Source organism: Chenopodium quinoa, unplaced genomic scaffold, assembly GCF_001683475.1.
Source record: "Chenopodium quinoa cultivar QQ74 unplaced genomic scaffold, ASM168347v1, whole genome shotgun sequence".
NCBI lineage: Eukaryota > Viridiplantae > Streptophyta > Magnoliopsida > Caryophyllales > Amaranthaceae > Chenopodium > Chenopodium quinoa.
In genome coordinates, this window is record NW_018744559.1 from 1 (window position 1) to 27,652 (window position 27,652).

General features: G+C 34.1%; 2 protein-coding genes and 2 pseudogenes across 4 annotated transcripts; all 4 read left to right on the forward strand.

Annotated features, from left to right (window-relative positions):
• The first annotated feature begins 8,669 nt into the window (after nt 1-8,669).
• Nucleotides 8,670-12,546, forward strand: LOC110699005 (annotated as a pseudogene).
• An 816-nt stretch (nt 12,547-13,362) lies between these two features.
• LOC110699009 lies at nt 13,363-15,311 on the forward strand (annotated as a pseudogene).
• Nucleotides 15,312-16,449: 1,138 nt separating this feature from the next.
• Nucleotides 16,450-21,916, forward strand: LOC110699006 (5-amino-6-(5-phospho-D-ribitylamino)uracil phosphatase, chloroplastic-like). Of its 3 annotated transcripts, none has more exons than XM_021876491.1 (11): nt 16,450-16,708; nt 16,812-16,922; nt 17,256-17,324; nt 17,475-17,579; nt 18,644-18,698; nt 19,005-19,078; nt 19,948-20,022; nt 20,121-20,261; nt 20,608-20,673; nt 21,067-21,176; nt 21,542-21,768. In XM_021876491.1, the coding sequence occupies exons 1-11, from the start codon at nt 16,604-16,606 to the stop codon at nt 21,708-21,710; spliced, it is 1,080 nt and encodes a 359-aa protein (XP_021732183.1). In that variant the 5' UTR covers nt 16,450-16,603; the 3' UTR covers nt 21,711-21,768. The 3 variants fall into 3 exon arrangements, with proteins under 3 accessions (XP_021732183.1, XP_021732181.1, XP_021732182.1); XM_021876489.1 differs by having other exon boundaries at nt 16,453-16,708; nt 19,939-20,022; nt 21,542-21,916; XM_021876490.1 differs by having other exon boundaries at nt 16,457-16,708; nt 16,815-16,922; nt 19,939-20,022.
• A 1,178-nt stretch (nt 21,917-23,094) lies between these two features.
• Nucleotides 23,095-27,233, forward strand: LOC110699008 (uroporphyrinogen decarboxylase-like). Its single transcript, XM_021876492.1, has 6 exons — nt 23,095-23,376; nt 23,836-23,957; nt 24,812-24,922; nt 25,055-25,243; nt 26,296-26,421; nt 26,524-27,233. The coding sequence occupies exons 1-6, from the start codon at nt 23,256-23,258 to the stop codon at nt 27,037-27,039; spliced, it is 1,185 nt and encodes a 394-aa protein (XP_021732184.1). The 5' UTR covers nt 23,095-23,255; the 3' UTR covers nt 27,040-27,233.
• Nucleotides 27,234-27,652: the final 419 nt, after the last annotated feature.

Consider the following 27,652-nt stretch of genomic DNA (forward strand, 5'->3'; position numbering starts at 1 on the left):
AACCGAATTTGGATTCAATCCAATCCAATCCAAACCGAAATAATTCGGTTTTGAGAATTAAATCCAATCCAAACCGAAATAATTCGGTTTTGAGAATTAAATCCAATCCAAACCGAATTTTTATGGGCTGCTGTATTAGGCCTTAAAATCTGGGCTTTTTATTGGGCATATAATTTTGGGCCTTTTAAGGCCTAAATTTTGTACCTGTTCCTGAACAAAATTAAAGCATAAATTTTAACATACAACTTTCACAAGTCACAACCATATGCCATACTGCCATAGTAACTAAAATTGTCCAGCCATACTGCCATAGACCATAGTAATTAAATACACTTACACATTGTCCACATTGAGACATAAGAACTTAACAAGTCTTAAAACTATCAAAACAGTCCACATGATGAATTGATAATAAAACAGACAAACAGTCCACAAATGAACTAGTTCAACCAACAGGGCAGCTTCATTCTTAGGCTCTTGGCAGAAACTTCAAGTCTTCAATCAATAGGGCAGCTTCATTCTTGGCAGCTAACTCTCAATCAAGCTCAACCAAGTCCGGGTTTTGACCACCAATTGTCATATTCCTCAAGTCTAATAACATTAAAAAAAAAATAAACAAGTTACATAATATATATGAAATAATGAAAAAAAATAACATGATAATTGTTGTTTTATGTTACCTTCTTCAAGATCTTCAACTTCTTGTAAACACTCTTCTATATTAGGAAAGGGAGAAGAACGTAGCCAATTTTGAGCACAAACAAGTCCTTCAACGACCCTTGGAGTTAAGGAGCTCCTAAATGGGTCTAGAACCCTACCACCAGTGCTGAATGCACTCTCAGAGGCTACTGTTGAGATAGAGACAGCAAGTATATCACGGGCCATTCTTCCAATTGTTGGAAACCTAGCACTATTAAACTTCCACCACCCCAAAATATCAAAATTTTCACATTCCTCCTCCGTTTCCTCTTCTAAATATTTGTCTAACTCAATTTTTGCTTCTCCATCTTTCTCACACTTATGTTTCTTATACTTACTTTTCAATACCTGAAGCTTCTTTTGTTTGGGAGAAAATTGGGAACTGTCCATACTTGAGGACACTTCCTCCCTAATCACATCACCAGAAGAACCACGATACTCCTCATACAATGCATTCAAAGACTCTTTCAAATTATTCACCAAAACAAATGCATGCTTAGAATCATAAATTTCAATTAACATCCACTCAACATAATCTAACTTATAACGAGGATCAAGCACAACAGCAATAAAAATCAGCATGTTTTTTTCTCCGGATCACCCCAATATTTGTCATATTTCTCCTTCATTTTAGTAGCCATAAGACACATCTCCACATCATCATTTGTCATCAAATCTTTCAAAAGGACAGCAACACTCACCAATTCATGGAAAAATAAATTGGAAGTCACATGCAAAGACCCAGAGACACGCAACGTAAGATCATAAAAGACTTGTAAAAATTCAGAAAACCTTCTGACTGTTTCCCAATCCTCAGAAGTAGGGCAGCCCTTCCCCTCCCTCTCATTTAACTCAATCACATAATGAGGGTCCTCCTCAGAGTACCTCTCAAAAGCATACTCAAACACCAAAGCAGCATCCAACATTAAAAAGGTGGAATTCCACCTAGTAGGCACATCAAGGCACAACAACTTTTTAGAGTTGATTTTTTCTTCCACAACACATTTTTTAAACCTTACCAACCTAGAAGGGGATTGTTTGATGAATCTTACAGCTTGTCTCACACGAGTAATAGACTCATTAACAATTTTCAAGCCATCAGACACAACCAAATTCACAATATGAGCAACACAACGCATATGAAGGAACCGACCCTTAAGAACCCCAGCTTTCCAACCATTTATTTTCCTTCTCATATATCCTATTGCGGTATCATTTGAGCTAGCATTATCAACAGTTATGCAAAATACTTTCTCAAGTTCCCAATCAAGCAAACATTTCTCAATTTCTTTCCCAATTTCCTCCCCCTTATGACTTGATATAGGACAAAAATTCAGAATACGTTTTTGCAAATTCCAGTCATTATCAACAAAGTGAACAGTCAAGCACATGTAATTAATTTTGCTGAATAGATGTCCATGTATCGGTTGTTAATGAAACCCTTGAGTTACAATTTTTTAATACCAATTTCAGCTTTCTTTTTTGAGTTAAAAAAGTTTCATAACAATCTTTAGCCACAGTAATTCTGGAAGGGACATGAAATCTAGGCTCCATTACATTACAAAATTTTTTAAAGCCTACTCCCTCAACAAACTTAAAAGGCAATTCATCAACTATAACCATCTCAGATAAAGCTTTTCTAATTACAGTTGGATCATATTTCACATAAGACAATCCACTAGTACAACCACTTTCAATTTTATTGCTTTTGAAAGACAACAAACTTTGTTTTGATTCTTTAGGAGTATTATAGGGGTACTTACGACATCTATTTATATGAGCCCACAATGGACTAGTGCCATTTCTCTTTGTACCACACTTGTATCTCATACCACAGTACTTGCAACGTGCTTCCATTCCAGTGTGTGTTTCTTCCTTGATAAAGTGCTCCCAAACCTCGGAACGATCCTTCATTCTCTTCCTCTTGGGTTTGGATTTTTCATTGTCAGATTCATGCTCCTCAATAGGGACATTCCCTTCAACATTATCCATATTTGTGGACATTCTGATAATCTGATTTAAAACAGAAAAAAGAACTCACTCAATAACCAACAATTTTTATGCAAATCTATGAAAAACAATCAATCTATCACCAGTTCGAGCATAATACAATTCGAGCATAATACAATTTCGAGCATAATACAATTCGAGCATAATAACTATTCAAAGAAAACAATCTATCACCAGTTCGAAAATAACAAAGAAAACATGCAATTCGAGCATAATACTATAATAGAACAACATATATTCTGAACTCTGAAGGAATATCATCAATTCGAGCATAATACAATTCGAGCATAATAACTATTCAAAGAAAACAATCTATCACCAGTTCGAAAATAACAAAAAAACATGCAATTCGAGCATAATACTATAATAGAACAACATATATTCTGAACTCTGAAGGAATATCATCAATTCGAGCATAATACAATTCGAGCATAATAACTATTCAAAGAAAACAATCTATCACCAGTTCGAAAATAACAAAGAAAACATGCAATTCGAGCAGGAAAAGAGAAGTGCAAGTGAAATCTGAAATTCAAAAATAACAAAGAAAACATGCAATTCGAGCAGGAAAAGAGAAGTGCAAGTGAAATCTGAAATTCAAAATAACAAAGAAAACATGCAATTCGAGCAGGAAAAGAGAAGTGAAATATGAAATATTGAAATTAAAGCATACCGGAACACTCGAACAGGTGGTCAGCGGCGGCCGGCGTTGGAACACTCGAACGGAACACAGGTGGTGAGAGGGAGAGATGAGGGAAAATCTAGGGTTTTAGTGAGGGAAAGAGATCAGAAACGAAAGAGAAGTGAAATATGAAATATTGAAATTAAAGCATACCGCCATACCGGAACACTCGAACAGGTGGTCAGCGGCGGCCGGCGTTGGAACACTCGAACGGAACACAGCCACAGGTGGTAAGTAGGAAAGCAGGAAGTAGTGAGGTGGTGGATTGGTGGTGGTGGACGAACGGAGTGACTGAGTGAGGTGGTGAGAGGGAGAGATGAGGGAAAATCTAGGGTTTTACTTTTAGTGAGGGAAAGACCGAAAGAGATCAGAAACGGCTGAGATTCTGAGAAATGGGCTTATAAATTTAGGGTTTGAGTATATATACGTAGGAAAATGGGCTGAGAAATGGGGCTTATACATTTCGGTTCGGTGTTCGGTTTTCGGTTTTTAAAATCCCAAAACCGAATCCAAACCGATATAATTCGGTTTTCATTTTCTCAAACCGATCCAAACCGAAAACCGAACAAAACCGAACCGAATTGCTTATTCGGTTCGGTTTGGTTCGGTTTTCGGTTTTTATCCAAACTACTTTCACCCCTAGAAGTGGCCACACCATGTGGCTAGTCACATATAAGAATTTGTGATAAAAAATAGTATAACACATACTCTCTCCTTTTTTTTCCTATCTCCGAAAAAATAGAATTTTGTAATAAAATCTGTGGAGTTATTTTTTTCCTAGCTTAGTAAAGTAAAATAATGACATAATAATGTAAGGATAAAGTTTAGTTAAATACTCCATATTATGAATTTTGTTTTTTGAAAGTCACCATAGAATGACATAATTATGTAGGGATATCTTAGCTTGCTCTAAACAATTACATCACTTGTCTTTCAACTGTTTCTTACGAAGTATAAGGCAAAGTCGATTATTTCTCTTCCCCTTCATGGATCCAATTATTCCACATTTACACTATAACATGTACGAACTAGTAGACTTCATACGTTAATGGACTACTTTAAATTTATACTATTTGTCATACATTACTTGTACATTAATATTATTATTTTTCACGCTCCACACACAAACTCTCAAATAAAATAATTATGTGTAAAATCAAGTAGTATTATGATTATTTAACATCAGTTGAAACATTAAGCGACGGTTAATATATATATAATGAACTACTATAAAGCAGTGGTTTACCAACTTAGGGCAATATACTAAATGAAGAATAATAGTCTTGGTATTCGTACACATTATTTATAATTTTGGCTCTTAAAGTTCATTATTTTCTCTATTTGTTGATTGGTTTTATACTTTTTAATGTAGTCAAAGACCAATCACATGCTTCTATGTTGAGCTCTTTTTTTGTTTTTGGTTTTTTTTTTTTTTTTTTTTTTTTTTGGACAATCTATGTTGAGCTCTTCTATCCTCTTCGCTTCCTCACCAATCACTATCTTTTATTCTTTCTTTTTTTAAAAAAATAAAAAATAAGTTAAGGACATTAATCACCATTTCTCAATTTTTTTTTTTTTATTATTAAAGAGGTTAGGCAATCGAGTTGTGCTATTTGAGGCCCAAAACACATTGAACTGTACTCTTATCAAATGAAAGAAATCGAGTTGTTTGAGGCCCAAAATACATTTGATTGGGCTCTTGTATCATTAATGTGCATTCCACATCATTTCCAGTGTTATTGCCCTATGATGTGGCCCGGTTAATTAAATTGTACAAATTGTACACGACTACACGAGCTACTCTCTGCTATTGTACAAATCACCTTTTATTTATTTATTTAATTTATTTATTATTTTTTTTTATTTTTATTTTAACTCCACACGTAGATTCACTATGATTGTCAATATATAACTTTGAACATTAATCCTCCCTCGTCTCCTGATAAATCGAATAGGAGATTTTACTCCGTAGTAATTATTTTTTTGTGTTTTATCCGCTCTATTTTTTTGGGCTAATTTGGATTCAAGAATCAGATTTGGGTAGTTAGGTTCCATTCTCCTCCCAATTATTGTTGTGGGGATCGAACACGCGATCTTCCCTATCAAGTATAACCCCAATCACCACTACACCAACAGCAAATTGGTTACTCCGTAGTAATTATTCACTCTATCTTTATTTGTTTGTCCCATTTTTTTTTTTTATTTATTATTTTTTTAAGGATGCTCTGATCTTCAAAGATCGTCACATACCAAAAAATGTCTATAGAGATTATAACTTTACTCTACAAAATTTAATAGTCTCACCACTTTTCTCTCTCATTGATAGCACTAAATAAAAAATTTTGATTTAGTAAAAATAAAGTTATTGGGCAAACAGTTAGAGAGGGAGATACAGAGTCGGAGTAGTAATTAGTTGGATAATATGTCTTAACTACCATAAAATAAAAGCGAGGAAAATACTCCTAAAAGACATTACATGCACTCATTTCCAATGTCTAAGAAGCATAATTGCTGATGTTACCGCATAACTAAAAACTCACATGATTTCATATCTTTTCATTTTCAACCACCAATATCATCATTTCATGCATTGCTATCATTATTATTCATTTTTCACTAGGTTTCACGAAGAAGGTAAATTTTACAATCACTAATCCTTTTAATTGAAATGGTACGAATGTACGATGCAATGTTTGGTGCTTATAAAAATTTACTGGCTGGTTTATTGGTTTAATTTAAGCCATTTATCAGTACTCGATAGATATGGCCCTTATGGGCTACCGGTGCATCATGGACGTATATATGTTATTATGTTGATCTGATTGCAATGGTTTTCCTCCATGGCTCCATCCCGGCCACCTAATAATACGATCGCCATTGAGTCAAGGTCCTTATAAACGTCATGTTTATAAATTACAAAATACTTCTTTCGTCTTTTAAAGATTGTCTTATTTGACTTTTTGGTCTCTAGAGAAATATTTACAAAACAAAACTCTCTAACTCCATGTGTGCATAAAAGTTTGATATTCTAAAAGTAGAAACTGAAATGAATTTAATAAGCAAAGGTCTACTGCTCACATGATTATATAATGACTTATTATAAATTAAAATATTGTCTTATTTGACTTTTTGGTCTCTAGAGAAATATTTACAAAACAAAACTCTCGTACTCCATGTGTGCATAATAGTTTCATATTTCTAAAAGTAGAAACTGAAATGAATTTAATAAGCAAAGGTCTATTGTTCGCATGATTATATAATGACTTATTATAAAGTAGCGAGCCAGGATTCACGATCAAAGCTTTTGAAGTATGACCCTTAAAGACGTGACAAATGACAATTAGGGATGAATAGAGTATTCCGTGTTTTATATATTTTGATTATAGTATTTTTCATTCTCTTTAAAGTTCTAGTATATCTATAGGTTGACTCACTAATCACTAATTTAGTAATTCACTGTATATAGTCTATAGAGATAAGATAGATATTGCACCAAGGTACGGCTAAAACATTACTTTACCAAAGGGTGGGTGGCAAGTCTGATTGCCTTATTGGCATGCATGTTATAAAAGCATAACCTTTTTTATTTAAAATAAAATTATTCCATTTATTTGAATACAAACTTTAAATGCTAGTGAAGAATATGGAGAAAAATAAATAAAATCTTTGTTCCACAAATCACGCATGTATTAGAGGGTTATCTCGCGCTTTTAGAGGTCCCCTATTTACTGTGCTTTGCTCCGGCCCTCATCATTTAAACTCAATAAAGATAATGTACGCAACTATCTAACCTTTTAAAAACTAAAGGGAAAAAAAATTGCATTTGCAAAAGATGCGTATTCCTTAGCTTGTCTTCACTTGGAGATGCTTCAAGGTGATTTATGATCCAAACAAGAGGAGGAGAACCTTCATCTTAAATCCCAGGTATACGCCATTTATTATGAGTTTGAGAATCAGTCTACAATGAATACATAACCAAAAAATATCTCTTGAGTACACCTCTAGATGTATTTGCGTACAAGATAAAAATCATACAACAAAAGGGAAATCGAGGGAAGAATAAACTATTTTATACCAAAAATAAAGTAATATAATTTATTAACTAGCGAAAAATAGGTTAATCGTGAACTACATTACCATTAAAACATTATGATAGTCATATTTCAAATGACTACTATAAAATTTTCAGATATGACTGGTTTTTTTTACATCAGATAACTAACCTCATTCACGTAATATTACCCTTGAACTATTATAACTTGTAAGGCTCGCCAAAAACATGACCTTTCACAAAGAAAGGTAAAGAAAATGGTAAAATTCATCTCTTTTTCTAGGAAGAGCTTTAATAAATATATCCTTTAGAAAACTTTTAGTCACACATCCTTTTATTTATCGTTTGAAGAAATTCAACTTGCATTCTTTTTGACTGTCTTTTGTTTGCATAAAATGTAGTATATAATAAAGGTATTTCTATCTCCACCTACGTACATTTTGATTCCCTCTAATTGTTCAATATGCGTATAATCAATTATTAAATATAATACTCAAAAAGTATAGTACTTTTTTGTGGATCATAAGTTTAATATCATTCATCTATACAAGACAAATATATGAATATATGATTGAAATTCAGTATATCTTGATATAATGTTAATCTCTCCTAGCTTAACGTTAATCTACTTAGCTATAGTATTATTATTAACTTATTACCTTATTCTGATCTTAAATTTCTCGATTCAAGTAACACTGCACCTTTGAGAAATGAAAGTTATTATCTGTTGAACATAATGAGTACTCCGTAATACAAAGTAATTATTTGTAGCTAATAACTAATAAAGATAGATCGAGCTACTTATTAATTGACCCGGTTGACTTAATCAATTAAATGCAGAAGATTTGCACATAATTCTCCCCTTCCCCCCCTCTCCCCTTGGATGGTTAGACCCTGCACAAAACGGTATCGAATTACATTAATTAGCGGTGTGATTGTAGCATTAAATGTGTACGAGACCAAAATAGGACTCCATGCTCCCAAAATACTAACTTTCATAATATATAACATAACATATTTCTTTGTTTGAACATAAAGGAGGGTGGAAGTGGGTCAGTGGGGACCCGACCCATTAACGCAAAAAATCACCTTTCGCCTAACAATCATTGATGACCACACACACATCATCATCATCTCCCCTTTTATTTCCCTACAATCACTCTCTCTTCATTCATTTGATCATCTCTAGTACTACTAACTTTACTACGTGTAAACACTCTTTAAATTCCCACCATTTTTTTACATCTTTTTTGCTAAATCATTCTCTCTAATTAACTCTAGGAAAATATTTTTGTTTTGGAGGTGAAAATGGTGGGAAATGCAGTAGACTCAGCAACACAAACTTCGGATTACGAATCCGACCAAGAGTCGTACACGCTGCATGAGCTAGGAGGGTCGAGTCCACGGGTTGTGGTGGATACGTCCCCGCCTTTCATGTCCGTTGAAGAAGCCGTCATTCGGTTTGGGGGTCGTGGGTTTTGGATCCCCCAACCTTTACTTGCTGTTGATGCTGCTATTGCTACCACAACTGATGACAATTCTGTAAGTTAGCTTCTTATGATTTAATCGTCGTACTCAATTAATGCTAATAAAGTAATAAGAGAGTCTTACATACTCCCTCCGTCTAGAATAATTAGATCAAGTTACACTTTTAACGTGACTATTATTTTATTTTAATGTTTCATACTTAATCTAGAATTTTATTTGAATTTCAAGCATACGTAGGACATTACCAATAGCTACTTAGCTAGTGTTTATGTTTATGTTTTTTTTTTTTTTTTGTCCTCTAATTTTTTATCTAATTAAGTTGATTTATTTTTACTTGCTAATTACACCCCTTAATTATAATGTCTGTGATTGAAATCAAGAGAAAATTTTAATAGTTAGAAGTAAGATCTGAGCTCTAAGTCTCAAATAATTTATGTTGTTGAAAGTCAATGTGGACAGATATTTTGAACTAGGGATATTATCTTTTGTCCCTATCCTAGTTTGGTACGGAGTATATCTAAATCTTGACAACTTCTACTATTATAACTCTATAGTTTTTGGAAGAAAAAACTCTATAGTTATTAAATTGCATTTAAGTTTGCCTCAAAAAAAAAATTGCATTTAAGGTGATATTTTTTATTTTTATGCATTTTGGTTAGTTGTTGGTTGAAGATTTTGCTAAGGCAATTTTTATGATGTCAAGACAAATATAAAGGACCAATATAGTTGTATTGATCTGAGTTTTTTTATTTTTATTTTTATTTATTAAGGTAATCCCAAGACTTTTTTTGGTAATTTACGACATATTCGTGATGACCTTAAAACCTTGATAAGGATTTGTATATTTCCCCAGGAATAAGGTGCACCTTTTCGCATAAAAAGCTCTAATGCTTAGTGTAGAGTATCCGAGTAGGAAAATATATAACGTGAGAAGGTGTATGTACATATAAATGTACCTAGATGTATAATATAGATGATATAAAACTTAGCTATGATAAGCGTGCACAAAAGAAGCCCTGAACAAAAATGATATGTTCAATTGTATTTTAATTATTTAAGCGGTGAACTTTTAATCAAGGGATAATAAGTTAATAACAACAAGGACAACTATCACTATGTAAGAATTATCTAATTAATTAGAGTTCAGTAAGTACTTTCAAGGGATAATTCATACTTGCATAGTGAGGAATATATATCATATATGTAAGTACACATAACACCACTAGGCATTGTCTTTTTTCGGAATGAAGTCCATCCGAGTTAAGTTGTTCATGCTATTAATTCAAATTATTGCTTAACATCGTCAATGTTTTAATAATAAATCCGTGTAGTATAAAGAGTGGAGTAACTAAATTCATGTAGAACGAGTGAAACAAAGTTTGAGGCTAAAGTCAACTTGGCTGGTAATGATGAGGAAGAAGAAATTTATTTTTGTTAAAAGACTAAAAAACAAAAGGGAATGAATCCGTGTTATCCTTATAGAGTGGAATACACTGTATTTTGTAATAAAGCTTAAATGGACCAAAAACAAAAGGAACAAACACAAATTTGAGGCTGGTAAGACTATTACGAAACTTTAAGAAAAAAACTAAAAAAATAAAAGGAGACATAACATAAAGCAATTTTTGGTTATTTGATAATTGAGACATTTTTTTGTAACTTTTCCCACATAGATTCTCACTAGAAGATTTCAACAATGTTTTTTCTCTTTTTTTTCTTTTCTTTTTTTTTTTTCTTTTTTGAAACTCGTGATGACAAATTACTTGGCTTTAGAAGTCATAGTCTTCTTATATACTCCGTATTCGTATATAAGATTTGCAAAATCATCCGGGGTTTTGACATTTTAGTTATATTATAGTCGTTTCCTCGATATATATCTTGCATAGTAACAATTGTATGAAACTCTTAATTAATAACTACAAAAATGTTCTCACATATATATAGGACATAATTAAGCTATCCTTAAGTATATTCATGACTACCTAAATATACTGCTGTAATTTTTCATGTCATATATAAAGCATGTTTTTTCAGTTTCTTGTAATCACTTCTGATTAGTATATTCTGATTGACAGCATAAACTTGATGAAAGAGCAGCAACAATGTTGAAAGATCTTCAAAGAAAAGAACAAGAAACACATGAAATCTTGAAAGAACTCGAGTTAACCAAAAGGCTTGTAGAAGAGCTAAAGTTGAAAGTGCCAAAAGATGAAGCTCTTGATCAATGCACATCAAACTCATGCTCGAGTTTTGAAAGGCAAGTATCCACCCGAATCACGAGTATGTGAACAAGTATCCTGTTGATTCCACTGAAAAGCCAGCAGTCAAGAATGAAGAGCAATTGAACTTGTTTCCATCAACTGCTGCTGGACTGATTATGATGGAATTAAAGCAAGCAAAAAACAACCTTTATCAGAACACCAATGATCTTGCTGAACTTCGCGCTTCTGTTGAGGCTCTCAGTAAGAAAATGGAGAAAGAACAGGCCTCAGTTGAACTGCAAAATTCGCGTACTGTCAATGAAGCAAGACATGAAATGAAGATCAAGAATGAGGCAGAGAATGTGGGTGGATCATTTAATCCGTTAGCAATATCAAGAGAGCTACGAGAGTTGAATTATGAGGCCGAGCAGTTTATGAAGACAGCTGAAGCAGCAAGATCAGAAGTTCTGAAGGCAATGTCAGATGTCGAACAGACGAAAACAAGCCTTAAAGTGATAGAAATGAGGTGGGTTGTAGCCAAGAAACTCGAGGATGCTGCTAAGGCGGCTGAATCTCTTGCTTTAGCTGAGATCAGGGCATTATCAACCAATGAAAGCATATCATTCGATAGTTACAATAATCAGCAAAAACCGGGGAGAATTAGTCTCTCAGTTGAAGAGTATTCTGCATTAACTGACAAAGCTCAAAAAGCTGAAAACCTGTTTAAAAGAAGGGAACAGATAGATGCCTTCAGAAGGATTGAAGAAGCATCTGAGGAGAGACTAAGTAAGATGGATTTAGAAACTCTTTACCTGCACGCCCTCGAAGGGATGCTAGGCTGCTCAATTCAAACGATTATGAGTACACAAGAAATAATAATGATCAATGTAAGCCGGCTGCTAGGCCTGCTACAACTTCAATAGGCGACATTTTGAGCAGGAAACTTGTTCTGAGGGATGATTTAGAGGTTGGCAGGCAAGAAAGTGTTGGTGAGGGCAGGGGAGGGGGCGGGGAGGGAGGCAAAGGGTGTCGTTGAATCAGATGTTACGACGACATAGAGGAGAATCAACTCCGCCGCCTAAGAGAAGAGAGAAAGATGGTAATGAAGGGAAGAATTTCTTCTCCAAGAGAAAGGCTCTTCGGTTTGTGCATATTTCACTTCCTATGTCAAAGCAGAGTAAAAATAAGATTCAGAGTTTGAATTTTTGGCGAGGAGAAGATGAATAGATGAACATTGTTGCTGTATTTCTTGTACTGACATATTCTTTACCAGCTTGTTTTGTGTTCCTTATTGGTTGTGTGGTGTTTGTTCATGCTACTTATATGCTTATGTAAAGGGGTTGCTCTATCTGATTTGTACTTGTATCAGGAGTGTGAATTTATATCGATCATGTGTTATTTATGGCTGTATAACCTTTGCTCGAGTCAAATGTCAGCTGTTTATTTTGTCAAGAATTAGTTGTGGTCGTATTCCAATATCTCGTAATTAAGGAATATGACGTGATTTTTATCACCCGAAGAAAACTTAAATACTCTTTCTAATAGCTCAAGCATATTATCCTTCTTATGTCTTAATTGAAGTAGTGACATATTGAATAATTTAAACGTAAACGAACTCTGAAAAGGTATAATGAGTGAATCGTTCATTTTATGTTCATTTGAATAAAAAACTCGCATTGATTGATGATTTCACCAAGAGAAATACAAATTTTACCAAGACAAGTAGAAGCAATTTATGATGTTTGAATGAATGTCAGACCAGCCAGTTCTAGCTGCACCAAGGTCCGGGAGTCCAGCTAATAAATTGCCTGCCCAAGCTACAAAATATTCCATTATAATAACAGTCCAAAATAGTCCAACTATAAAATCAAAACGGCCCAAACCTAAGTTAAATTTAAAACCAATATATACAACCCTACATGCTTTCCATTTCCATTTTAATTTCACGGTTTTCCATGAAATAAGCATTTTTTTTATCCTTTTGGCGCATCTTTAAAACCCCTTTTGCCGGGAAATTTTTAAAATTTCACCTAAATTTTTATTTGCCACTCTTCACATACTAGTATTTTAACTCTTTTAAAAACAAATTTAACCATTTCAATTTTCATTGCATAAATAAAAACAATCCTCAACTCCATAACTTATCTGTTTTACGTCTCCAATGCCAAACCCTCCTAGATCTCGCAAAAGGGTTCGCCCTCCTCAGCCGCGCCGCCGACGGTAGCGCCTTCATGAAATGGTAATTGTCTATGCCAGAATCCTTCATTTTTTTTTTTAATTTTTATTTTTTAAAAATTATTTTGTTTGTTTGTAATTTTTTAATTTTAAAAAAAAAAATTGTAGTGATGATTGTGGAGGTTCAGTGCCAGTAGCATTGATAGACATGCATGAGTGCAATGTAAAGAAGAATGTGAAGAAGAAATTGAAAGAAAAAACCAAGCCTTTAATAATTTCCAAAACGAACAACATTTCTCAGCAACCTGGATCACCTTTTGTCTTCTTCATGTAATTACTAATCTCCGCTTTTGCTAAATATCATTCTATTCGTCCCAATTTAGTTGTCACGTTGTTAATTTAAGTTATATATGTTACCAATGCGACTATTAATTTTGGACATATGGAGTATATACATCGACTAGAGTTATATTTTAACTTGGGTTTTTTCAGGGAAAGTTATGCAAAATCTTGAAAGGGTCGACCCTTGATTGAGATTAATCGAGAAGCTTTTGAGAAATGGAAGAAGATGTCAACTAAGGTATATGACCCTTTTATGCTTATAGAAGTAATTAATATTGTGAAATGTGAATTACTGAAAAAAAAAAAGTAATTATGACATGATTTGTTGCTTTTAGTTTATAGTTGTATTTTGAAAATTTTGGGTTGTTAACTAAGATGTTTCCTAATTTGATTGTATAGGAGCAATGGCCATACGTTTGCGAGTCTCAAAAAGTGGAAAATGCTTATTTGAATGTTATACACCAAGAAGAAATTCAACTGTCTCAAGTAAGTTTCTAAACCAGTGATTTGTGTGTTTAAGTAGAAGAACATGAGGCCTTATTAGTCGGCGAGCGAGAGCGAATTGTTGGTTTGAGGTGTGTGAGAAAGAGCATTTTCAAAATGATAGATAAGGAGGGTGGGGGTGATTCTTGGACTAAAGAGTAACATTTGTTGTAGGATCTTTTTGTATGACTTTCTGTAATGCAATGAATGGAAAATGAAGATTCTAGAGTATATTCTTTAAGCTAGATAATATGCTATGTGTGATTTGAACCTCAAATGGGCTAAAACAAGAACTTTTTGCTAGTGATATAAAGTGAACCTCTGCATCTGAGGTAAAGATGGAGGCAATTGGTTTCACAAGTCGACAAAATCTTGTATGAGACATGCTGATGGTGATTATTTTAATTTTAAGAGTGACTAGTTACTTTTTCAGGCGATGTCTTTTAATGACACATATTTCGTAATAAATAAGTGTGAGATGGAGTCACTCAAAACTCGTTCTTGTTCGTGTAAACTAAGAAGAATTTAGCATAGATCTTTAGTTTCAATCAATGTTGTGTGTTTATTGAGGTGAATATACGAAGACAGACTAAAACGAGGTATAAAATCTGATTCTTTCAATCCTAGATATCCTAGCTGAATTCTTCAAGCTGTCTGACCCTGACATTCTGGCTTCTGTAACCTTCTGAAATCATCGTATGTTCGTAACACCTTAAGCCTTAACAGTGTTTAAACATTGCCAGAAACATGAAAGCATTGAATCTAACAAACTGAGTGTCATAGCATGACTTAAGATTGCTGCTATTCATGATTCATCCTTACATCCTTGGATTTTTTCTGCGGACTGAGTATTAATCTTTACTATATAACCTTCTGATTAAAAACATAATGATTTATGCAGGAAGGTGATGATGAAGCAGATTCAGCAAAATGCAATAAGGTATTCCCTTTTTTCTACTTAAATCACATGTTTTTGAAGTACATTTGTTTCTGTTCTTACTTCTTCTGTTCCCTTTGACATTAGCAGAATGGTGGCTATGTCAACTACGACGATTATTGCTCAGAAGACGAAGAAGAACCTTTTAACGTGTGGAATTGCAAAAGGTGCTCTAATGCACTAAGTTGTTTCTGCTTCGACAAAATTTATCTCTAGATCAATGTAGGATCGGCTTATTTGAAATGAAGAGAAGCTTATGCTCTTTGTTTTGGGTAGCTAGCCTACTTTCACCAAGGCAAGTCTTGTTGGCTATTGTATATTCTACTAGGAAATCATGTACAGGGTTTGCTGTGTTTGCTGTTTATATGTTTTCCCTGGCTTTTGATCTATGATTTAGTACTAATTAGTAGTAGTAATTGGGCCATTTTATGGTGGATTTTGCTCCAATTAAGCACTGTAAAGTTTTTTTAAGTACTCCATTTTGTACAAGAGAGTACTTAAACTCTTAAGTAGTGGTGTGTTGGTGTTTATTGATTGGCAAGACTGCATCGCCATATGATTATAACTTATGATTTATGAAGTTAATCGAATTTCTTAACTTCGGTTATAAAAGCATGCATTTTAATTTTTTGACGTAGAGTAAGTCACGAAGTGAAATGATGTAAATAAGATTCAATTTCAAATCTTGAAGTCGTATTGATGTCTAGACTACTCTATTATTCACTTGGTCCCAAATTGCATTACTTTGTGCTGGCGTAACATTTTTATGGCATCTCCCACCAAAGGGAATGAAAAAGATTTGAACAAAAAGAGGGCCTGAAGTGAAGTTACATCGCACAAATTATATCATTACTACGAGAGCACAAAGAGCACCAATCACACTAAAATGAGGCATGTGAATGTAGATGGACATTATATAAGTTCATTAATCACTAATTTATCACACATCATGTCTCATAAATAAACATCTTTCTACTAATAATTAACACGTGATAATACCACTTAAGATGATATGAATTATACATTAAGTCAACATGTAAAGTAAGCACACATAAAATATTCACACACTATTATAAATCGTATTCTCGAGAGCATAATACAAAGTACTCGAGGTCACTGGACTCGACACCGTCAACACAGGAGTTGTTAGCCAAGACTCCATTACTCTTACAAGACTGTAAACAAAAAAAATGTGAATAGGTCCAATAATTATTACATTAGGTCCAAGATTAGAATTTGTTATATACACCCCGATGCACCGTACACCCAACACAGGAGTTTTTGCTGTTCATTTGATAATTAAATGAAAAACAATCATCAAAATAAGAACAAAATACATATAAGTGTACAATGCACCCGGGTTATACAACAATCTCTCGTCCAAGATAGCCCAAGTTCTTTAATGACTCGTATCCATAATAAAGCCTTTATAGTAGAATAAAATAAAAATCCTGGAAAGGTCGAATTTTGTAAAAATAAATAAAAAATTTAATAAACAACTTTAAACTCCAGAAATTGATAGAGTAGCTAAAAAAATGGAGTGCTGCAATATTATCAGAGGTTCTGCTTTACTTCCCCAGAGACCCTCTTCTTCTTCTGCTCTGTCTGACTCTCAATTTCTCACCAACTTCAAATTACCGGTAATATTATAAATATTAATTTTTTTTAGTTATTGTTGTTTTTGATTTTTTCTATGATTTAATGTTCTTTAAATTGCTAAATTTCATTGTTGTTTTGGAAAAGCAGAGATTGAGGCGTCAGAATCCAAATAAACAGCGTTTGTTGATTAGAAACGCTTGTAATTTTGATCCTAATGAGCTCCCTTTTCTCCCGGGAAAATATTTTAAGGAAGAGGTATGTGATTTTTTTTTTTTTTTTTGGGTTTAATTTTAATACTTGTATATTGGTTGAATGTCAAATTTTCAGTTAAATTTGAGAAATTAGTTTATAATTATAAGTGGGTTTGGATTGAATTTGGAAAAATTGAGGTTTTTGAGTCTTTAGTGTGAAAAATCTCAGAAGGGGTTTCTGGGTTTATGAAATTTAATGTATTTTGTGCTATTTGAGTCGGTTACTTTAATTATTTTAGAGTGTTCTATATTCCCATGATTTGTAATTATTTGTGCATATATTTCGTATGAATTATGTAATTTGTGCAAAATTGAAGCAATAATTTTGGATATTCAGGCTATTGGAGCTGAATATGGAGAGGGTTTTGAGACATTCAGGCCTGATGGACCCTTAAAAGTTGATGTGGTAAGAAAACACAATTAAAATACTTCTTCTTTTATGTGTGTAATAGGAGTGTTAATACTAAGTTTTTTTGTTCGTCGATGAAACTCAATTTTGTCGAATTTTATTTTCTGTGGCATTATGTATTGCTCATTTTATTTCCATTGTTGTTAGGATTTTTTGAATGACAAGTTGCAAGAGGGGTTTCTTCAAAGAATACGATATGCCATGAAACCCGATGAAGCTTTTGGACTTATTTTTTCTTGGGACAATGTTGTGGTATATTCCCTTTTCATTAGTTTGTTTTTTGTGTTAATCATTTTTGTTCACAAGTTATGCTTGCAAACCTTCGTTAATCCAACAAAAAGGCGGAATTTAGTTCAGGAATGTAAAATGTGATTGAAATTTGCTTATTCTTGTGGAACATTTTTTTCCCTGTGAAAGGAGATAAGATATGGCTAGAAAACTTGCCTTGACAATTAACACAGTGTATTATAGCTCCATTCTCTCTTATTGTTTCGTGTGAAGTATTATGTTTTTTTTTTTAGAAATTTTTTTTTTTTTTTTTCATGCTCATCCCACCCTCTAAGCTAAATTTTTTTGAAAAAGGATCTCATTGTTATCTACTTTTGTACTTCTGAGAGAATCTATTGCCTCTGAAACATTCTGTTGCCTTCTATATGTTCCAATTTAGGAAAAAAATTTCTTGAAATATGTAGTGACATAGTTGCTCTAAGACTTTCAGTTTCAAATAGATATCTGATAATTTAATTTCAAGTATAGCACTACCTATATGGCTATTCATCTTGGGATGAAGTTATGTGTAATAGACTGGTCTACTGGGGAAGAATAATGAAGGCAATGCGCCAATGCATAATATGAAGTATATTGTTAGCATTAGCTTCAAGAGGAAGGAAGTCAATTAATTACACGGATAAATTATATATAAAGGGATCAGTGAGAGAAAATTCAGGAAGAATTTAATTGAGTGTCTCTGTTAATTTTGTTTTACACTTTGGGAGAGAACAAGCCCCTCAAATGCTTGTATTATCTAGTACAGAGAAATTCTATATAAAGAGGAGATCAGTGAGAGAAAAATCAGGAAGAATTTGGTTTAGTGTTTCTGTTAATTTTGTCTTACACTTTGGGAGAGAACAAGCCTCTCAAATGCTTGTATTATCTACTCTGTAATATCTTATCTCCTTTCTTCTTTCCACTTAATTTGCCCATTTATGCGATTTCATAACGTTGTGATACAACTGATTGTGGTAGATACAATTTCACATCATATTCTACCTTGATTCAATTTTTTGCCAAACTAAAGTGTATTCAATATGTTACAGGCAGATACTCGAGCATTGAAGTTGAATGCTTGGAAACAGCTTGCTTCTGAAGAGGGTATGTATTTATCTCATGTGAGAAATCCTTACTTGTATGCTTGATGTTAACCTAGAACCTCTGAGTGCTGAATACTATACATGGTAAGATAATTTTAATTTGCCTGATTTGTTTCTAATTAGTATGATGTATATCTATGCTTCACCTATTGTGGAGATTGATTCCATAGGAATTAAAAAATATCTATGCTTCAATTTGTTGTTGAAGAGTTTAAGGTAGAGGAAGAAAATAGATTCTATCACTGATCTTACATTTATTTGGTGCTATTCTAATTGGTCTCTTTTTCTGTGTTTTTCTTCTTTGCAGGAAAAGAAATTCCCGAGGATGCTGGTACTCAAAGGCTGATGCTTTACTCAGGTCCTGATCATGTGCTTAATAAGGTCTGAGGTTTACAATCAATGAAAATTTCTATATAGATGGTGCTTATGATGCACTTACATGGATCATGATATTGTTTTTCAATTATCAGATGTCCAAAGACTATTAATTTCAAGTTAATTACTGAATAAGTAAAGCCAGCGACAAAGTTATGCTTATTTTTGTGGAACATTTTTTTCCCTTTGAAAGGAGATAGGATATGGCTAGAAAACTTGCCTGACAATTAATTTCAAAATAACTAGTTAAATAACTTGTTTATGAGTGATTGGGTGACTAGTTTCTGTCTTTTGAGTTTTTGCAGATAGCCTGTCAATCTTCTAGTTGACCTTGGAGGATCCTACTGGTTTTGTCATTGATTAATTGATATGTATACATCCAGGCATCTCCATGTTCTGATTTTTTGGAATTTGAAAAAATATCTCCCTGAATATTTAAAAGTTCCGTTCTTTGAAACATCTCAAAACTGAGGTTGTCACAACATTTTGAACCACGAGTCTTCCTCATACACACATGCACATCTCAGAAACGTCTCCTGTGGTGTTTTGTTTATATACTTCTTTCAGTTCTTTGGCCTTTATTTAGTACTTGGTGCTGTTCTGTTGGGCTTGATTGTTTTTTTGTTGTGTATGACAAATGCTTATTTTGCTACACTCTTTAAGACAAGCTTAGATTGAAGGAAACTTAATTTTGTATAAAGATACTATTGTGCTGTCTTGTTAATGTTCAAACCACACTCGTGCCATTTGTTTACTTACCTGAGTTGGGAAGAGGAGATACAAGTTATTTCTATGTTTTCTTGGAGAATGCAAATTGTGCAGAGTCCAACTGATGTGTAAAACACTAACCTTCTCAAACCTTTTAGGTTTTGCAGTGGGAGAAATCAGAAACTGATGTATATTTGCTAAAGATGCGACTTTCACATTTGTATTATGAGAATCTTCTCAAGGTGAGTTTTTTCGCTTTTTTTTTTTTTTTTTTTTTTTTTTTTGGTGGGGTGGGGATTCTTCTCTAGTCTAGATATTCATTTTTTTACCATGTTCTCAGCTTGATAGACCTTTGGAAGGTGTTGAAGAATGGCTGGAGGCAGTGTCAACAGCTCGTATACCTTGTGCAATTGTTTCAAATCTTGACAGAAGAATCATGGTTGAAGCTCTAGATAGGATGGGAATCAAGAAATACTTTCAGGTACCTGGTTGATTTTGTTTGTGTCGGTGATTATTGTACTGTAATAATGAAAAGCAACAGTGTGGTGAGTGGTGACGGTTCTTACTGTATTTGCTTCAACGAGAGGGGGGGCACAGGGCAGAAGAACGAGAAAGATGAAGGTAGTAGTGTTACTCATCCTTCCAAGTGAGGCCTGCTGGGATAAAGTTGAGATTTTGGGAGTGCATATTGAACTTGTCCCAGTGATGAGTTTTATTTCTCTCATATAATATTCTGGACCTTCTGGTGGCATCTTTTTCGTCATTTACTAAATAGTTGCGGTTGTTTAAGGAAGTTGTCTTCCAACTGATATATTTTCACATTGCAGGCCATAGTGAGTGAAGAAGACGGCATGGAGGCAATGGCCCATAGATTTCTCTCTGCGGCTGTAAAGGTAGGAACTCTCTGTACAGTGTACAGAGAAACTCTGTTAATATCCTTTGTCTGCTTTACTTTTTCAAATCTTGTTGATGACTGCAATTGAAATCTTGACCTTTATGGTGGTGAGGTTACCATACAATTACCTGATTTTTCTCTACTTCTAGCTCATAGATACCCGGTCTACAGGACTGAGTACAACTTATTTGATCTCATTGAATGAATTATTTCATCTTTTGAGATATATTGGCCCTTTTCAACTTTTACTAGCACTTCCTTTCATAAGTAATTTTAAGACAAGATACAAGGTTATGATTATTTTAGCCTATAGCACAATGAAATTTTGTTGTCTGCAATTGCTATATATTCAGTGTCTGTTAATTAATCCTGCTAATAATTTTTCTTGCAGTTGGATAGGAAACCTTCAAAGTGTATCGTCTTTGAGGATGACCCAAGAGGTGTGACAGCTGCTCATAACTGTACAATGATGGCTGTAGCTCTTATTGGTGCTCACCCTGCGTAAGTATCATGAAAGATTCTATAGAATGTATACACTAAATTTGATCAGAGTATTAGTTCTATTATTTTTCAGCTGTGGGTGTCTAGTCTTCAAATGAGCATAAATAATTTACACTTCTCAGCATTTGCATAAATCTCCACTATAATTAATCATAAATTATTGATTTGGAGGCCATGCCTTTATGGACTACTATGTTACTTGGACTCCTCACATAAATCAGACTCTTTATAAGTATCTGAGTTATCATATCCATTTAAAGTGGTAAATACGTGTCCAACACAGGCACGGCAAGGTTAATTGGAGGGTTGGAGTTAGATGTGCTTGCTTGGAGAATGAATTCAGTGACTAATATTGGTGTTTGCAGGTATGACTTGGTGCAGGCTGATCTTGCAGTAGCCAACTTCAGTGAGCTCTCGGTCATAAATCTGCGGAGATTATTTGCACACAAGGGTTCTAATTTCATGGATTTACAGAAACAGATTATAGAGAAAAGTCCTCCAAAAAGAAAGCTTACTACTGATACCATTTTTTGAGTAGTCACCTGTCTCATTCTGTTTAATCTTCTGTTGTCTTTTAAGAAGCATAGTCTCTCCCCATCCTTCTCTCATTCAAGTCTTGTATGTTGTAGAATGCATGTATATACTTTGTTGTTCAATGTACATTACAAGTTTTAGCAATGTAGTCTTGTTTAGATGCGATGTTCCAAAATCTATTGATCTGTTCTCGGACAGCTTCAAAATTTGATACTAGAATTTAGCATTTTCTCGCTAAAAAAAAGGACTCAAATTCAAGCATGGACTCCAAATTGTCTAAAATTAAGGATTTTTAACATGATTTTTTGGCCTAAAATTTTTTATGACTTGAAGATTAACAAGAAATCGATTCAATCATAAATTTGAATTACCATAACCTACCTGCTGATCCATTTAGGGACAAAGCTTTCAAGTTTTAATACTTGTATTTTCAGTGAAGTTGAAATTTTATTTTGTCAATTTGTGGACATCTAGAATTACTTAGAGTGGGGCTGGTGGTATGTGTTGTTTGTGTGATGGGGTGTAGGGTAGTTTGATGAAGAGTAATTGTGACATCCAATGAAAAACCTTGTAATTGGATAAGATGAGATTTGCTGCTGAGAATCATAACATCATGATTTTACTAAGATTGGCATATCCAAGTTCTATTGCTTTTGTGACATTGAACTGAATTTCTAGCTATGATAACACCAGATTTAACCAAAATCTAAGATACAGTAACTTTAATGCTCATTCTAACAGAAATACAAGAACTTGTAACAAAATACAAGTATTATAAACTTTGGGAATAAAGGAGTACAAAGCTTTTAGCATTTATATTTCTTACATATAGCTATTATAACTTTATAAGTATTAGAAACATCACTCTTAAAATTTGCTTCTTCTTTGATAAGAGTCGAGAAATGTACTGAGGAACTATCATTTTTTTTAGAGATGTAAACGATATGCGTAGCATGGTTTACTACATTAACTTCATTTTGAATATAGTCGACAACAATATAAGTATATTCTCTTTAAAATACAATAAATTAAAGATATTTTAGATTATGCTTTTGTGTTGTTAAACATAACATAACCTACTCAAGAAATATTACCATATTACAACAAAGAACCGATATCCAACTGTTTGACATGAAAATTTTGTCAATTTTTAGGTGTGAAATAATGTAATCACGATAATTTCAACATCCAATTATCTTAGACAAACCTCAAAAGTATCAATGCTACTCTACTAAGGGTCCAAATGCTGAAAAACTTTGTGTTTGTAATTTGTAAATGCTATCCACATATGTTAGATCCCTCGTAGTTTAACCGGACCCAGATTTCTTAACGGATCCGGATCTTTCGCATATGGATTCAACTATTCATTATCTATACCGATATGGTAACAATCCAACTATTTGTTTTACCTTATCTTTCCGGATTGATTCTCCCTTCAAACTAACAAGACGGAGACTTTCCCAACATAACTGTGATGAACTGAAGCTTTATACCCAGAAAATTTCTGGAATTTTTTTGCTAAATTATTCATCCCAGAATTCTAAAATGTCGTGCATTTATGGTGGCAGCTGTTCTATATCTTCCTTCTCTGCTCATTCAATTTCCCAATCAAGACTTCAATCTTCATCAAATTCCAAACCCTCTTCGATTCAATGCTCTGCTGGAGGTAATTTCTTTAAATCTCTTAATTCAATTGATTACATTTGACATAATTCAGGCAAATTTTATATGGGTATTAATTTTTTGTTGTTAAATCGGACATTTTGACTTTTTGGGATTTTGGGTAATTGTTGATTTCTCATTGGGGTAAATTTCAGTAAAAGATTAGTTTTTTTCTAATGTGGAATTTTGCAACTGAGAGTTTTGTATATATATTTGCTGAATTATGCTTCTAGTTTACAGTGGGTAATTTACTGAATTTTGCCATGATTTGGTTGATCATTTTTTAGTGATATTGAATTTAGGTTTAGTGTGTCAAAAAAAAAAAAAAAAAAAAAAGGTTTAGTGGATCTTTGTTGATGAACACTAAAAATTAGACTATTGGTTCATGCAGTGGACCGTCCTTCTGAGATTAAGGCTTTGACATTGTTGTTGTTGTTGTTGTTATTGTTGATGTGCTGTTTAGGTTTAGTAGCAGAATCAAAGGGGGCAATTACAGCTGAACCCTTGTTGCTAAATGCTGTGAAAGGATTGGATGTTGAAAGGCCCCCAGTTTGGCTGATGAGGCAAGCTGGGAGATACATGAAGGCAGGTTTATTACCATGCCTTTGTTTTGTTGGATGTGTTCTAATTAGTTGCTGTTTTTGTTTTTTTGTTGATTGAATCTGGATTGTCATTTTTTCTTATGGCTGTCGAAATTCTTATTAGTCAGGTATCCAATTGTTTGGATCTGGGAATTTTGCCTTTGAATTTATGTAGCTGCATCGGAGTTCCATGCCTGAAAATTTTGTTTGTATAGTTACGTGTATGCATGAGAAAGATTATTATTTATCAACTTATCATGGGATTCATGGGTTCCTAGCATGAAAATCATTGAACTTTAATGTCTGGGTGTAATTTAAATTTGTCTTCCTACTTGAGCAGATGACGCAAACCTCTAATGCTGCCTTAAGCTTGTAACATGTACACTACATAAGGACAAAATGCTGTAAATGTCACTCATGCATGATAAGATCCACTTCTTAGGAAGGTCAAAGGCAGTAGAGCCTTCAGTTAGGAGCAGGAAACTGTCAAAAATATAGTGGCTTCAGAGCATTGTTTTCTATATAATCCTCAAATGAAAAAGTTCTACCCTTTTCTCTTCACATTATTTTTACTTAACAAAAAGTTCTAGGCCATGTTCCTCATAAGGGTACGTCATAAGTGGTTTTAAGTTCTTTCAAAAAGTAATATCTTGTTATGTAAAATCATGTACTAGGTAATTTAAAGGTTGTATGGCCTAAAAAAACTATTAATCGACACCAGAAGAGAAATCTATCCACTGGGATTGAATTATATATTTTATGTTTTCTTAAGTTCCTCATGCTATGTGATGTGGACTGTTGCTGAATAATCTAATGTATACTTAATATATGACCAGTTTTCTTACTTTGTGTTTTCAGAGCTACCAAGCTATATGTGAGAAGCATCCTTCATTTCGTGAAAGATCAGAAAATGTTGATCTAGTTGTAGAAATATCCTTGCAACCATGGAAAGTTTTCAAGCCTGATGGAGTAAGTTCCTGCTAATATTAGTGTCCACCTTCTACAGATAGACATCTCTGCCACTTTCTAAAACCTTTGTCTAGACAGTATACCTGATGTGCTTTTGCTTATATTCTGATGGCTAATCTTCTGTGTTGGCAGGTTATATTGTTTTCAGACATTTTGACCCCATTAGCAGGAATGAATATACCATTTGACATTGTGAAAGGAAAGGGTCCTGTCATATTCGATCCTCTATCCACTCAGAATGATGTTGATGTAGTTAGAGAGTTTGTTCCTGAGGAGTCAGTTCCATATGTTGGAGAAGCCTTAACCATTTTGCGGAAGGAGGTATTGCATGTTCCTCACTGCTCTTATGTTCATTTTGTTTTGTTTATATTTAATCACATTTCATTTATGCTCTAATTTTTAAGCATTGTAATCTATTAAACCCTTCGTATGGGCATATGGCAACTCATGATGATATAACCTTTTTATAAACACAGGGAAACCAAATTTCTTAGAATATTTCTTTGATTTTGTGGGTAGAACCCTTGTGAAGATGAGTGGCAAACTTCTTTTTTTTTTATATATTTTCTTTGAGCATTAGGGAGGGGGCTTTAGCTGCCTTTAGTCATATAAATGTATGTTGAAGTTATCGTCCTCTGCTCCTCTCTAAGATGTCCAATTTTCCCTTTGACAGTTATAATTATCATTCCTTAGACTTGTACGTGCAAGACTGTATTCTAGTGTCAGACTCCTAGCATCTATCTCCTTTGTTTGTGAGTGCACCTTTGGCTGTCAACGATGTGATACTATAGTGCCATATTCTGTCCCATCCATACTCTCTATCTCCTTTGTTTGTGAGTGCACCTTTGGCTGTTAACGACATCATACTATAGTGCCATGCTCTGTCCCATCCATAATCATCACCATTGCTTTCTGTTTGGAAATTACTATCACTATGAAACGTAAATTGAACTAGCAATATAACATTTTAATCGATTCATAACCTTTCAAATCGCCCCCACCCTCCTGGCAGCTGAGATCTAGAAACCGTTATGGCTTGGATGTAGTTGTGAAATTGTGAATCGAGTAAAATTAAACAACTGGCATTTCACTTATACTGATGTATTGACTATTGACCTCATAATGAACAAGCTGCATTTTCTAGCCCATTAAACATGGAAATGTAATAGAAAATAGTTAGCAAGTGCGCACAGAGGCTAGAGATTCAGGAAGCTAATTTGAAGATGCAATTAATATCTGACTTGCAATTTTCTTTTAAGTATTGACAGACTTGTTGAACAAATATGATGTAACATGGCATTCTAATTACACATCATTAATATATATATATCTACCATTTTCCAGCATATTTATTTGTAAATTCTCTTCCTCAGGTGGGCAATGAGGCTGCTGTTCTTGGTTTTGTTGGGGCTCCTTTTACGCTGGCATCATATGTAGTTGAAGGTGGTTCATCAAAACACTTCAGCAAAATTAAGAGACTGGCTTTTTCTGAACCTAAGGTAATATTAATATGCATTCCAAATTAGCTTGTAGTTTTTATGTAAGTGTGCAGGAGGAACAAAATCTCTGTTTTGTCTGACCACTAAATATTGCTGCTATAGGTTTTGCACGCTCTCCTTCAAAAGTTCGCAACATCTATGGCAAAGTATGTCAAGTATCAAGCTGATCATGGTGCACAAGCAGTTCAGATCTTTGACTCTTGGGCAACTGAACTCAGCCCAGTAGACTTTGAAGAGTTCAGTTTACCATACTTGAAGCAGATAGTTGATTCTGTGAAACTGACCCATCCAAATCTGCCTATCATACTTTATGCTAGTGGCTCTGGTGGGTTGCTAGAGCGGCTTCCCCTAACAGGCGTTGATGTTGTGAGCTTGGATTGGACAGTCGACATGGCTGAAGGTAGGAGGCGGTTGGGATCTGATATTGCAGTGCAAGGCAATGTGGATCCCGGTGTGCTTTTTGGCTCAAAAGAATTTATAACAAGTCGGATAATGGATACAGTGAAAAAAGCCGGGAATAGAAAGCACATTTTAAATCTTGGTCATGGAATTGTTGTAGGTACGCCGGAAGAGAATGTCGCTCATTTCTTTGAGGTTGCCAAAAACATTAGATACTAATATCTAGGTAATCCGAGTATTGTTTCTTCTTCATCGAGCAAGTATATCACTTTCTGAGTAATGCATTTTTTCTGTGCATCACTACAGGAATTTGTAAAATTTTTGACTGTCATAGTTCTATGAAATCTTGTAATTGACTTGCCTGATTTATCATTTGGGCTTCCATTATTCCTTCACTAATTCATGTTTCTGAAGCACTACTCATTAGGCCAAGCCCAAGCCCAAGCCAGTTGGGCCATAGAAAAGTGAACATGTTCCTGATGCCATAAGCCCGATGTCTTTTACTCGATAGGGGGGCAGCAGCAGCCCAACATCAGCTTCATTTTGAAGTAGACAGTCTCAAGCACTATAGTGCAAAATAAGTTTGGGTCATGCAGAAAAACGACTTGCACAGGATGACCCTTGGTTCAAAGAAGCAACAACCAGCATAGAAGCCATCAAGCCGAGCTTGACGCTGTCATATGAGCTTCAGATATGGCATGGCGCAGTGAACAACTTTTGCTCCCTAGGATCCTTTTTGCTAATGAAGATGTACATCCAAGGCACGGAATCGAATGATCGATATTCGATTCAGCTCCAAGCAGGGCTGATCTTATTTTTGCAACCCAAAAAA